This window comes from Acomys minous, assembly GCF_964271855.1.
Source record: "Acomys minous genome assembly, chromosome: 2".
NCBI classification, from domain to species: domain Eukaryota; kingdom Metazoa; phylum Chordata; class Mammalia; order Rodentia; family Muridae; genus Acomys; species Acomys minous.
In genome coordinates this window covers 132523659-132538627 of record NC_140484.1, presented here as the reverse complement: position 1 = coordinate 132538627, position 14969 = coordinate 132523659, and the positions used below count along the sequence as shown (strand labels likewise).

General features: G+C 44.4%; 1 protein-coding gene across 3 annotated transcripts in view; it reads right to left on the bottom strand.

Moving 5' to 3' along the window:
- The window catches only part of P4HA3 (prolyl 4-hydroxylase subunit alpha 3), a 35964-nt gene extending 30007 nt beyond the window's left edge, over window positions 1–5957 (bottom strand). Inside the window, exon 1 of one of the 3 annotated variants that reach the window (XM_084773402.1) lies at window positions 5652–5957. In XM_084773402.1, coding sequence (XP_084629528.1) covers window positions 5652–5851 — 200 coding nt within the window. In that variant the 5' untranslated portion in view covers window positions 5852–5957. The remainder of the gene's footprint in view (window positions 1–5651) is intronic. The other 2 variants (XM_084773401.1, XM_084773400.1) reach the window with 2 other exon arrangements.
- Window positions 5958–14969: the final 9012 nt, after the last annotated feature.

The following is a 14969-nucleotide window of genomic DNA, read 5'->3' as shown; positions in this document are numbered from 1 at the left end:
GTGGAGGAAACCAAAATAAGGCTGTGCTCTTAGCAAAGCCAGCACTAAGACCAAATATATTCCATTCAGAGCCTGAATTCTGGGTTGATTTTGCCATGAGTCCCATGGAAATAAACAAAGAAGGGAAGGGAAGAAGAGGGGGTTTTGAAATAACGGGAACCAATGTGTACAAAGATGCAAAAGCTTGGCATATAATTACTCATTCAGTGAACTAATATAGAATCATTACTGTCTAGATGCCCAACTGCATGCTGGGCACTGGGATACAAAAGAACGATGGGCCCCACTGCCCACTATGTTCATGGGCTGGGAGGGGTGGAGGTGGTAGTGGCACACTCCTTTAATCTCAACACTTGGGGGGGAAGAGGCAGGCCAGCCTGGTCTACAGAGTGAGTTCCAGGACAGCCAAGGCTACACAGATAAACCATGCCAAAACCAAAACCAAAACCAGAACCAAAACCAACCAACCAGACAACCAAACAGACAAAACGTTCATTGACCAAAGAGTACTTGTTCTCATCATTTTGTACCTGTATTAGTTACTTTTCTATTGCTGTGATAAAACACCATGACCCAGGCAACTTATTAAAGATAGTATTTAATTGGGCTTATGGTTTCAGAGGGTTAGAGTCCAAGATAGCAGAGCCATAGCATGGCAGAAGAACAGCTCAGAGCTTACATCTTGACCCATAATCATGAGGCAGAGAGAGCACACTAAGAATGAGAGGTTTTTGAAACCTCAAAGCCTGCCCCTGAAGATACATCTCCTCAACAAGGCCACACCCCCTCAAATAAGGCCACACCCCCTCAAACAGGGCCACACCCCCTCAAACAAGGCCACACACCCCCAAGCAAGGCCAATCCTTCCCAAACAGTTCTACCAAGTGGGAACAAAGTATTCATAGCTATGAACCTATGAGGGCTATTCTCATCCAAGTCACTGTAGCATCCATATTCAATACTTTTTGTGTGTGTTTATGTGTGATCCTGGGGATTTAACCTAGGACTCAGTGCCTGAGGCAAGTACTTTACCCCTATGTTACATGATTAGATCTCTATTGATTTTGAGATAAGGCCCAGCATGACCATATACTCATTTGGTAGCCAATGCAGGCCTTGAGCTTCTGATCCTCGTGAATTAGCCTCCCATTAAAGGCCTGTGACAACACGTGTCTCTATGAAATAATGAACAAAATCTAGTCTTCTAGAATATAGGGGCCAAAACCCTGAATAAGACAGTGAGATTGGGTCCAGTGCCACAGTCCAGTAGGTGAGCAAGATACAACTATGTTGTAGATGCAGCACTGGGCTGAATAAGACCTGACAGAAAGCAAGGGGTGCTTAATTTGGCCAGGGCAGGAGAGAGTGGAACCATCAGGACTTGTTTCCATGGGTGAATTTGTCAGAAGGTGGGAAAAGAAGATTCAGAAATGGAAGCAACTGAAGCAGAAGGACCAAGGAGGTGGTCAACACGAGACAAGAAGAGTGTAAGCCACCACAGTGACCCTAGGGAAGAGAATGGGATAGAATTCAAGGGAGCAGCCTCGGCATCAGCACAGAAGCTGCTGGTAAGCCTGGCAGGAGCAGGGAGGGAGGCTGTCTGCTCACTTCCACTCTTCCAACATGGTGACACTAGCAGAAAAGGCTGGAAGCGGTGGGATGTGGGGTGATCATCTTTCTAATTAATTTCTTCCCGGGTGTTCTACAAGTGTTCATATAGGCAAAAGATGCCGCTCCCTTTCCTGCTGTACTGTGATTATCCCACGTTTAACACAGTGGTGGCATTTATATCACTGAAATTTATTGATCATGTTGAACAGGGCAGGTTATAGATACTTCTTATCCTCTAAGACAGTAGCTCTCAACCTGTGGATCATGGCCCCTTTTGGGGGTCAAATGACCCTTTCACAGGGGACATCCTAAGTCCATCTGAAAACACAGATATTTACATTACGATTCATAACAGTAGCGGAATTACAGTTATGAAGTAGCAATAAAAATAACTGTATGGTCGGGGGTCACTACAACGTGAGGAACTTTATTGAAGGGGCTCAGCGTTAGGAAGGTTGAGAACTGCTGCCCTAAGTGCTTTATCTCTCCTTATCCAAAAAAATAATAATAATTTCAAAAATCACTATAATAACAACAAATGGAGGTAGAATGTATGAACATGGACATGCGCTCACGAGACACTGAGTCTTGTGGGGAAGGTGGGGGGCTTGGCAGATGGGATGGTGAGAAGAGAAGAGGAGAGGAGAGGAGAGGAGAGGAGAGGAGAGAAGGGAGGGAGGGAGGGAGTGGCAGGGTAGCGTCGGGCAACTTCAGCACCCGATGCAGGGCAGTCTGACGAGTCCCAAACAGTGAGGCTCTCAACTGAGAAAGGAAGCCGGAAACAGACAACCACTGGCTCCTAAGCTCCCAAGAATTCAAGTGTTCAACGAAAATGAAGGAAAGGGACTCTGGGCCTGGGTGCCCGGAGCAGGACACAGAAGCCTGGCAAGACCCATGGTGTCTCCAATCCCAAAGACCGTTTGTGAGCTGTTCTGTTGGGGTTTCAAATGCAGGCCAGGCTCAGGGTGTAGTATCATTTTACTGCCCATTACTTCCTTCTCGGGCTCCATATGGAACCACTTAGTGAGCTGCCAGACAGAAAAGAAAAAAAAATGCACATGCATGGGCCCGAGCCAAGTCCAGCTTAAAAAGCGAAGTGTCTCGGAACAACTGAGGCTGAGCACAGAACGATTTTTATAAGATAGTTGGAAAAGGGGGAGCTGGGAGGAGCCCCGAGATGAATTCTGACCCAGTCACCTACCAACACTCTTCTCTGTGAGGTGAGAAAGTTGGTCTATCTGGAAGGTCTCTTTGGATCTATTCATTTTCTACTCTGATTCTTTCTATCACTTTCCACCGTGGAGGACAACTGTTTAATAGGCATCCAAGCAAACAGAGGCACCGCAGGAAAGAAAGGAGGCTCGGGAGTGAATATGACTCCTAGTTAATCATCACACCACGAGCACTGTGTACATATTATACCCTTGCCTTCTTTGCACCCCACTTCGCACCCTGATTTGTTTCAGACCAGGGGTTTATTCTTTGCTGCAGCCTATCAAGCAATGCAGTGGTCAAATATGACTCCCCCCCCCCTTTCACACAGGAAAGGAAAGGGGGAGGGAATTCTACATACGTTGATATCTGAGGCTGGCTAGGAATGCAAAACTTGGCTGTATGCCCAGCCTCTGAGCAAACAGCCCCTTCCCAGAGACCGAGGTACTGGTTGCTGAAGGCAAACCTCAGGCTTCCCTAAATGGCCTTTTTGCTTTAACAAATGCTGCTGAGAGTGGAAAATCAGATCCTTTCCTTCAGGAATCTGCACATGGCATTTGCAACCCAATCCCTGCAAAAAGCTTCCTGGGTAGATTACTCAACCCCAATACATGGGGCCAATTCAATATGTTTCTCCTTTGAAATTGAGAAATGGCCTCGTCATCACTCTTCTGAGACGTTCTGAGTGCTTCACTCTGAGCCCAGAAACAATTCCACTCTTTGACTGTTGATAGTTTTAAACGGCAGCAGTAGACTAGAGAGGAGCTCCGCAGGCGTGCAGATGTGTGCTCTCCTAGTAAGTGGACAGGGACTCCAGCTGGCTCTCCATTGGCGGCGAGGAGCAGCTTCAGCCGCCAGACCACCGCCTTCCCTGACTTAGAAATCCAAAAGCACACACCGAGGGCCTTAGAAATAACACTTCAAGACATATAAAGTCACCAGATCGAGACTATAGAAAAATGAACCCGAACTGCCCGAATTCTTGGTTTTAAAAGCAAACATTCCAGTTGGAGTGTTTCAGAGCGGGACGGGAGCAGAATCAGAGCCTCTGCAACATCAAACTGAGCTTGATGAGATTAAATGTTTGTAATCACCCAAGGAAAAGAAAAAGAAAAAGAAAAAGAAAAGAAAAAAAGAAAAAAGAAGGAAAAGAAAAAGAAAAAAATAAAGAGTTAATATTTTCCCTAGCAATTTTCTACATGTTACCATGGGAATAGCATTACTTTTTTTAAAAAAATCATCTTGTATAGATTAGTAAACTAAAGCCTAAAGTTGTAACAAAATCAGAGTCACAAATCCAAACAGAAATCTGTTGAGCTCCTGAGTCTAGACGCTGAGCCACTGTGTACTCTGGCCACTGACAAAACCCAACGTACAGTGGAGCTCTATCTGGGTCCTGACATATCAGATAATGCGAGCAGGGGGCACGTCAGAACGTGATGGAATGGACATTGGAAAGTAATCAAAACAACTATGTTCTAGTCCTAGGTCTGCCATCTTTCATTAAAACTGAGTGATAGACCAAATGATTTCTTACTTGCTAAGAGTGTAACGCCAACCTATTTTAAAGCACTATGTGAGAAATGAGGTTGCTGTGAGGCTTCCACTGTGACAAAGCTGTGACAAGACCTCTCTTACACTTCCATACCCAGACTGACCCTTTCCCCCGGACCCACAGTGTCCCACACACCGTTCCCTCTGCAGGACGTGCCTCCTCTTCTTTTTAGTGTAGACAGGTCTCTTTTATTAGCTTTTCCTAAACGTGTCTCCTACTTACGCAGTGATTTTCTTAGTGTAATAATGACCTGGAGTTGTTTGCTTGGTTTTTTTTTTTTTTCTTTTCCTTTTTCCTTTTAAACAAACCAATTTGGATAATGCAACCCAGACAAATGCTTGTTAGCACACAAGTCATCGGTTACCACCAATGGCTATTTGAAGAGCAGACTGCAGGATTAAGCCAACTCTTATGAAACCGACTGTCCTCAGTGACCGTTTCTTATAAACATTTATGTGAGTGGAGCAGGGAGGGTTCGGGTGTTGGCATGGGATGGATTAGAAGGTTAAAGTCAAGCTAGAAATCAAGTGATCTGCTTGTGCGCTGTCTAGACAGCCTGTGAGACCAGTTGGATTTACGTGGAAACAACTGCTTCTTACAGCCCATGGGCTTCTCCGTGTCCAAAGCAAAGAAGACACAAAACATGTGTTCCCACCGCTTACAACAGTTTACCTCCCAGTCTTTAGCACTATGCTGCTGGCTACATAAAATAAATAATGTTGGCTGTGCATTTATGCACACTACCCTCAGTGTTGCCTGACATGAAAAGGCTTTTCAAAGTGTTTTCTTGGAGTCAGGCATTTTAATATACATATAACCTCTCAGCTACTACTTACATTCAGAGAGCTTTTACCCGCGGAAGAGGAATAAGACCTGTAATGGTCACCATACTGTTTGGCTGTGTCTGAGGTAACTTGACCAGAAAACGGGGGGGGGGGGGAGGGGGTCACTTCCAGCATGTCACAGCATTTGTGAGATCGAGATCGAACTAGATTCTAGAATCACCACGCTCTACACGTTTTCATAGTGCACCAACTTGGATTGTGTGAGAGTGGATGTGTGTGTGTGTGTGAGAGAGGGGGGGGAGGGAGGAGAGGGAGAGACAGATACACACACACACACACACACACACACACACACACACACACACACACACATACACACACACACACCACCCCCGCCCACTCCTCAAAATGTCTCAGGGTCCACCAGGACAGTTGGATCTGAAAGTCACACTGGTCCTTCCCGGGGCTCCGTTGCGCGCTGCCCTCACCTGGTCAGGTCCCGCAGCCGAGCCTCCTCGCCGCGCAGGTAGCGCCTCAGTGTCCCCAGCAGCCGGCGCTCGGGTGCCAGGGCGCGCGCCACGCTGGTCAGCGCCGAGAACGTGTCCTCCCGCTCCTTGGCCCCTGCACGGTCCCCTGCTCCGAGCGCCACTAGCACCATCAGTGCCGCCAGCCGCGCCCCTGGGCCCATCGCGGGGTCGCGCGTCCCTCCGTGCACCCGCCCGGCGCGCCGCTGCGGCCGGCCAGCCCGCCCGCCGCTCCCGCCCGCAGCCTCGCGTCCTCCCCCCTCGGCCGCCTCCGGTGCTCAACTCAAGATGCTCCTCAAGGCCGGCCCGCAGCTAACTCCACACTGATTCCAGCGTGCCTATCACACTTGGGGAAACTGAGGCAGAGCGGGTGAGCAGTGAATTCACTAGTTATGGCCGTGCTGCGCCATCAGCGAAATAACCTGGTGGGACAGGGGCGAAAACCACAAAAAACCTCTGGATCGTGAGGGGGAAACGCCAGAGGGTGACAGGTAACAAAGGTGACTGAAGCTCAGGTGGTGGGGGAAAAACGCTTCATAGAGGACAGGACCTCCGGCGATCTTGAAAGATGGCTAGGACCAACAGAAGCTGAAACTGTGGGATCGAGTCACTACACAGTCACACAAAAGTATAATCTGTATATTCTACTAGGCTGCTTGTTGCTTTCACCCCGTTACTCAGTTGCCAGGCAACGTTCATTCATTTACTCATTAAGTGTTCAATAACATCTGTGCTACAGTAAGTGAAGATGCAGCGCGCCGCTCATAACAGGAGACAGAAATATGAAATACCACAAAACACGTCATGAATAATCACCGGCCGTGCAATGGGTGAGGACACCCAAGAGGGGGTCCACTTGGCATGGGATGGTGGGGAGAGGGCTTCATAGAGCTAATGAGTGTAGTTCCTACAGGATCTTGACTTCAGGCCATCCTGGATTATTCTCGTGCGCTCAGTCCTTCTAAAAAGACAAAGAAAGACCCAGGACAATAACAGCAAAGTCAAATTTGAAGCTGCTGCGTTGTTGACTTTGAAAATCGATAAATGGCCTGTGAGTAACAGACTGTGAGCAGCTTCTAGAAGGCTGAGGTTAGAAGACAGCTCTTTCCTAGTCTGCACAAGGAACAAATTCTTGACGGTTCTTTAATTTTAGCTCAGTGACACCCATTTGTTATGGTCTGAATTCGAAATGCACCCCTACCAGTTCGGTTCCTTCTCTTGAATTCTTGCTGGCAAGCAAGCTATGGAGCTTTGGGGAAGTAGGACTTCCATAGTCCACCAGGCTAGGCCTTAAGGTTATAGCCAGGCTTCACTTCTGCTCTGAGCCATCAGGTTCCTGGGTGATGTGAGCACCAGCACTTACTCTAGCCACCACCTTGAAGCAGGTCCCGCCATCACACCCGCCATCACACCTTCCTTTTCACAATGGATCCCATGAGCCAAAATAAATCTTTTCTCCCTTACATTATATCTTTCAGATATTTGTCACAGTGATGAAAATGTATCTAATGCATTACTTCAAAAAATTCTCAACTCTGATTCAGTAGGATAACTGATTTGAGTTATTATAACATACAGAGTTTGTGATAATTCATTTAAACAGTAGAAACCAGGGCTGGTGAGATGGCTCAGCAGTTAATAGTACTCACTGCTATTTTTGAAGACCTGAGTTGGTTTTCCAGTGTCTCCATCTGCCAAAGTCCAGCTTTGACTGGCCAGGGAAAACTGGAAAGGTGTATGCAGGGTCAGCTATGGTAATTACTCCGCAAACTTTTTTTTCTGCAAGGTGCAAAACTTAATTACCAGGAGCTCTTTAATTCAGAAAGAGGCAGCACAGAGCTGCCAGCACCTTAAGGGCTCTTTGCGAGCTGGCTAGAAAGAAGAAAGAAAAAAAAAAGTCCACGCACACATATATTCATACAATAGATGAAGTAAAGAGGCATCAACACCTTTTATTTTTGTACTTGGGTTTATATACGTTCTCATCAAAAACTCTCTATGTAAGCGGAAAAGATTACCTCATAGCCATAAAAGCCATTAATCACAAAAACAGATGGAATCAAAGTTACAGCAAAATAATAGATTACATGTTTTTCCATTAAAACTCATACCTAACCAAACATTACTTACGCCTTCATTCCACAAGCTCATGTTACGTTGAGAACAACAGTTTTTCATGACATAGTTGACAAGGATTAAGGTTAACAGGGTCCAAAGGCTTACAAGAAGATATTGTTTATATGTCTTTCCATTAATACTGTATCTGATGGAGGCGGGAAAGATGGCTTTGAGGTTAAGTACACTGGCTGGTCTTCCAGAGGTCCTGAGTTCAATTCCCAGCAACCACATGGTAGCTCACAACCATCTATAATGTGATCTGATGACCTCTTCTGGCCCGCAGGCAGACCACTGTATACATAATAATAAAGAAATACATCTTTTTAAAAAAATAAAAAAAGAAGTTAAAAAAGACTGCACCTGACTAAACATACTTTAACTATCTCTTGGCTCCATGTATTCATAATAATATTTCTGTCTTTTATTCTACAAGCAGTTTTCCATGTCATAGGTTAACAAAGTTTTTTTTTTTGCCAAGAAACACATGCCAGATTTATTTTTTAAAGTCTTGTATAGCTAAATATTTTCTGTTCATGGCTCGTCTTATCATGGTACACACTGAGACCTGATGATATCATCTCCTAACCTAGGGCAAGTGTTTTTCTTGCATTGTAAATCTGTCTCAAGTCTACCTTCTACCTAGTGCAATTTACATCCCAGTGGCATGTGAAGGTTCACAGACTATGTGGAGCCTTCACTATTCTGCAAGAGGGGCTGGAAGTTACTTGAATCAAATCAATAATTCTATAAAATCATTATCAGGAATTATAAAATTACCAATTCGTCCAAACAGCATTATTTTATCAAAGTATATATTCATATTGGTTCTACCGGAAATCTGCCCAACTAGAGTGGGTAATTACCCAGGAAACCACAGGCACACTCAATTACACCATGCCAGATATATGAGACAAGCATGGAAGCAGCAAAGCAGTCCCGGGACAAAGCCCCTGTGGTCCTTGCCATCCAGGGTACATCCATCATAGACCATGCAAAAATGGTGAACTGTTTCCAGGAAGCTCACTTGCTCACTGCACCCTTGCCTTCCAGACTCTGGCATGTGTCCACATCAGGTGGCTCACAACTACCTGTAACTTCAGCTCCAGGGGACCCGACTAAGATGGCCGTGTGGTTTTTGTTTCTTAGTTTCTTAATAGGGTATGTTATAGAAATTGATTGTTAAACTAACCTTGCATGCCTAAGGTAAATCCTCTTTGCTCACAATGCACACTCTTGTTGACATGCTGCTGGGTTTTGTTTGCTAATATTTTGATATAGATTTTTTGTATCTGTATTATAAGAGAAGTTAGTTTATAGTTTTCTCACATTATTTTTGTCGGGTTTTCATATCAGTGTGAAACCAGTCTCAGAGAATATGCTGGGAAGTGTTCCCTCCCTTCCTACATTTTAGAAGAGTTTGGAAAGGCTTAAAAATTGTTCTTCTTTGAGTATTTAGAAGAATTCACCATTATAGTGAGTTGATTTTAAGCTTTCTTTTGGGAACTTTCTGATTCTCCATTCAGTCCCCATAGCAATTGCTTCAGAGCAAGTTGGAGGCAATTACTCCTCTTACTTTTCTTCCATCAAAGACTTTTATTTCTAAAGTTAGTCTTCACTGGCTATAAAATTCCATGTTAACATTTCTTTTCTTTTGGCACTTTATATTTTTTTCCTGTCCTCTGTGGAAAACACGTAGCCATTTCAATCATTGTTTGCTTAAAGCAGTGCACCATCTTCTCTAGCTAGTTTCAAAATGTTTGCGTTGTTTTATTTTTCAGCAGTTTAATAGATATAGTTTTCTTTGAGTTTATCCTGTTTAGAGGTCACTGAATTTCTTGCTTCTGTAAGCTGTGCCTTTTATCAAATTTGGGACCAGGCCTACATTTCTTTCCCTGAATTTTCTTGACATAAATTTGATATTTTCTATCAGGCTTCTGAGACTCAGATCATTTTTTAGAAAACTATTTTCACTCATCCACATTACATAATTTCTATGAATCTGCATTTAAATTGCCCAGTTCCTCTGTCATTTCTATTTTGCTATCAACCCTAACATGTCCATTTGTTTCTGTTCACTCTTGCCTCTTAGACCATTTCCTAACATTATGTTTCCAATAACTTGTGTTTTGTCTTCATCAACATTTATCAGTTGCCTTTTTTCTTTTTATTGCATTTTTATGCTAATTGAGATTTTCTTCAGTCTTTGTATGCTAAGTAATCCTAGGTTAAACACTAGATAATTAGATTTTTTTTATATATATTTTATGAGCTTTGATCATACTGATTTTGGGTAATGATTCTCAACCTGTGGGGTCAGGACTACTTGGAGGATCTCATATCATATATCTTGCATATTGGTATTTACATTATGACTCATAAGAGTAGCAAAATTACAGTTATGAAGTAGCAATGAAATAATTTTATGGTTGGGGACCACCACAACATGAGGAGCTGTATTTAAGGGTTGCAGCATTAGGAATGCTGAGAACCACTGATTTAGACAGCCCTGTTTTCTTGGTGTTCTCCATGCCCCCTTGCTTTTTTTTTTCCTTTTTTCTTTTTCATTTATTTGATCTCTTTACAGCCTGACCACAGCCCCTCTTTCCTATCCTCCCAGTCGCACCCTCACTTTCCCTCCTCCACCTCCCCTCTCCTTTTTCTCAGAGAAGGGGAGGACCCCTAAGGGGTATCAACCCACCCTGGCATCCCAAGTCACAGCAAAACTTAAGTGCATCCTCTCCCACTGGGGTGTGTAAATGCAGCCCAGGTAGGGGGAAGGGACCCAGGCACAGGCAACAGAGTTGGAGACAGTTCCTGCTCCCATTGTTAGGGGAGCACATGTTCACCATGCTGCACATCTGCTACACGTGTAGGGTGTCTAGGTCCAGCCCATGCATGTTCTTTGGTTGGTTGTTTAGTCTCTGTGAGCCCCCATGGCCCTAGGTTAGTTGACTCTGTAGGTCTTCTTGTGGTGTCCTTGACCCCTCCCGCTCCCTCCATCCTTCCCCCACACTCTTCCACATAACTCCTCAAGCTCAGTCTATTGTTTGGCTGTGGGTCTCTGCATCTGTCTCCATCAGCTGCTGGATGAAGCCTCTTAGAAGACTAGGCTCCTGTCTGCAAGCACAGCAGAGCACCATTAATAGTGTCAGGGGTTGGCTCTCTTCCATGAGATGAGTCTCAAGTTGGGCCAGTCACTGGTTTGCCATTCCCTCAATCTCTGCTACATCTTTACCCTAGACTTCTTGCAGGCAAGGAAAATTTTGGTCAAAGGTTGGGTGGGCTGGTGTCCCCCTCTGTGCACTAGAAGCCCCACCTGGGTACAGGAAGTGACCACTCCAGGCTCCTTAAACCCCCCACCTCCCCACCGCTGCTAGAAGTCTCATCTAGGGTCACCTCCATAGACTCCTGGGAACTGGCCGACAATTGGAATTTTATGTCTGGCTCTTCTTTACATTCTGGCATGCCATTGGTCCAGGTGGACTTGGGTCCAATATACCGACTTGCCTCTGAAGCTGTAACACCAATGCTACTTCAGCTTTGGTGACATTCAGATGCATCTAAATTGTGCACACAGTTGGCTAGTTTGGGATAGGGACAGTGGTGGACCCTGTGCCTCAGTACTCAAACCTATGCCATGCTCTTAAGTATCAAATCTATAACCACACAGTGTAAGATTTCACTCTTGATGCTCTTCCCATGTCAACCTGACATGTCCCAGTCCCTTGAGTCCCCTATTTTGGTTCTCAGGTCAGAAACCTGGAGCTTCCATTAACCTGCACTGCTGTTTATTTCCCAGGACTGAGTACAAGTATTGTACTGAGTCCAGAGTCCTCAAACCCCCCTGCTTCATGCATTTTGTCCAGGTTTTTATAGATGCATGCAGTGGGCAAAGCAGGGTAAGACAGACCCTTCATCTTGCCTACAAGAACATCCCACAGCATAGGAATTTGCTTAATTCTATTATTGGGGAAGATTTTTTTTTTTGGAAGTCTCTAAGTCACAACATAAGCCACAGATCAATTACAGCCAAAGCAAACTCGAACTTAACTAAATTATGCTACAAATACAAATAATTTTATGGTGTTGGCATAGGTTTTCTACTGGGCCTCATGGCACACATCTGTTAATTACAGCAATTGAGAGGTGAGGCCCGAGGATTAATTCAAAGGAGTCTCTGCTACATAAGCGAGCCTGATCTACATGAGACCCTAACTCAAATAAAAATAAAAATAAAATAAAAAGGGTAATTTCTAAGCACAGCTACACTCTCCGGGCTCAAGTTCCGGTTTGGTATTTAGCAAGCTGGTGGGGTTCTTGTTTGGACTCCATTTTGGGAGCCTGTATTATTAAGCCATCCCAGCTTCTGAAGGTCAAAAAATGAGAAGTGTTTTTAGCTTTGAGGAAGTGTTACTATGGTCAGGCTTTTTATTTAAAAAGAAGAGAACAGAAAACTTTTAATAGATATAAAAGGATTGAGGAAAGATCAAGATTTTCAAGTAAGTCTGAAGGAGGAAGAGCGAGCAGCAGCTTAAAAACCAGCCACTCATTCCCCTGAGCTCATCTGCGCCCCTCCCCCGCTCCCTCCCTCCCAGTGTGCTGCTGCTTCTTGGTCTTGTCATTTCTGGCTCTTGCCACACACGCTCTTTCCTGACTCATATGTAATTTCTGACTACCTCCTTTTCATCCTTTGAGTCATTTCCTTGGGGGACATTTTGTCTGCAGGCTCAGTTAAAGTCCCCATATTTTTCCTTAGAAACACACCCTGTATTTTCCATTAGGAGAATTTATCGAAATCATAATTTCTTATTTGTGTGGGAAAGAGACCATAGGCCTCGGGCAGGCAGGGCTTTGCCTAGGGGAATGCCTGACAACAATCAGTATGCATTAGAAAGGAAAGAATAAAGTAGGAAACATTCACAACTATCCATCCACTTCTCGTCATTAAAGGTCCACCACACCAGCCTTCTGCCAAGCATTTTATGATGCTTATCTCCTTTTTTCCCCTCATGACGAATCCACGGTATATATTAGTTAACTATCTCACTGCTGCAACAAAAATACCTGACAAAACCAATGCAGGGAGGAAGAGTTTGGCTTCCAGTTTCGGGGCATACACATAGCCCATCATAGCCAGCCACCACACCTCCTCTGAGGCCTCCAGCATCTACTGCTAGGGCTCAGATCATTTTTTTTTTTTTTAGTCCATGACCACAGGCCATGGAATGGCACTGCCCAGAATTAGGATGGATCTTCCTGACTCTTAACCTAATCTAAATAATCCCTTACAGATCTGAGTTTTGTTTCCATGGTGATTCTAGATTAACCACCACAGGGCTGGAGAGATGGCTCAGCCATGAACAGCACTTGTAGCTGTTGCAGAGGACCTGGGTTTGATTTCCAGTGCCCACATGGCAGCTCACAACCAATGTGTAAGCCCAGTTCTAGAGGCTCTGATGCCCTTTTCTGGTCTCTGTGGGTCCCGGGTACTCATGTAGTGCACATACATACACACAAGCAAAGCATTCATACACATAAAAAAAAAAATAAATCTAAAAACATTTAAGTTAGGCATCATGAAATACGGATTGCACGTTGCAGTTGAGAACACTGGGAGGTGAAGGGGCTCAGCTGCAGGACAGTAAAGTCTGAGCATGGACGACAGAGTCTTTGAGGTTTAGTTGCACGCTCTTTCTACTCCGTAATTTTTATTTTGTGTGTATGGGCTTTTTGCACGCATGTATGTCTGTATATCACATAGGTACCTGGTGCCCAGAAGAGGGCAAGCATCCCCTGGAAGTGGAGTTAGATTGCTATCTGGGTGTGGGAATTGATCCCAGATCCTTTGAAAACGACTGGTGCCGTATCTCCAGCACAGAAACATTTAATTTTATTAGTTTATTTTTATTGTGTTAATGTATGTGGGTGTTTTGCCTGTATGTATGTATATGCATTACATGCATGCTCAGTGTCCATAGAGGCCAAAAAGAGGCTGCAGATGCTCTGGAAGTGTACTCATGGGTAAGTGTGAGCTGCCATTTAGGTGCTGGGAATTAAGCCTAGGCCAGTGCTCTAAACTGCTGAGCCATCAGTTCCTGGGGTAGCCGCTCTTCTATATTCAGGAAGAGTTCTGGGATCTGAGTTCAACTCACTCTCTCTATTAAAAGAGGAAACACTAATCTCTACCCTGGCTCCAGAGGCCAATAAGGAGGAGAGTCAGACATGTTGTGAAGACTCTTAGGGTGATTCCAGGCTGAAGAATTGCTACAGGAGGAAGTGGGTACTGTCAGGGTTTATCTAGTCTTCAGGGCTTTCAGATACAGCTGTCTCCAGGACCCAAACAGCCAGTTTACTAAAACACAACATCAACCAATGCATCAAGTCACATTTCCTTTCAAAGCAGATAGGTTCTTTCCAAAGGTATCTTTTATGAGAACAGAGATGTTCTCACACTGCCCCCTAGTGGGACTTAGAAGCCATACACACCCACCATCCTTGGTAAGCATTTGTTATTGGCTTAGGAAAAAAAAGACTAATTTCTTTTTGTACAGTACAGTCCATGATTTCTACATCTGCTGCTTTAACACAGTATTGGAAACATTGGAAAAATGGTGAATTATTGAACATGTAAAGATGTCATTTATCTTACTTTATTTTGGACACAGGGTCTCATTTTATACCCCAGCATGCCCTGAACTCACGACAATCCTCCTACTCCATCCTCCTAAAGGCTGGGATTACAGGCAGGAGATAACATGCCCAGGACAACAGATTCTAAAATGCATGTAAAATGGTTCAATTCAAATCACAATACCCATAGAAAATATTGTATCCTTTTATATATACAGATGTCATATAAATGTAAAAATCTGGGAGTGAACCCTCACCGATGAGGGTGGCCTCATAGCAGATATGGTAGATTGTAAAAATAGCCACGATCCTCAGTCCTTCCCCACCCAAGCACTTTGTTGTGTCACTTTTTTTTTTTTTTTTTTTTTTTTGTGTTCACACCATTCATGAGGCTAGGGCTGGAGATGGCTCAGTGATTAAGGGTACGTGCTGCTCTTACAGAGGACCTGTCTAAGGTGGGTTGTAGAGATGGCTGAGGTTAAGTGTGCTTGCTCTGAAAGCATGAGGGCCTGAACTGGGTCCACAGCACACATG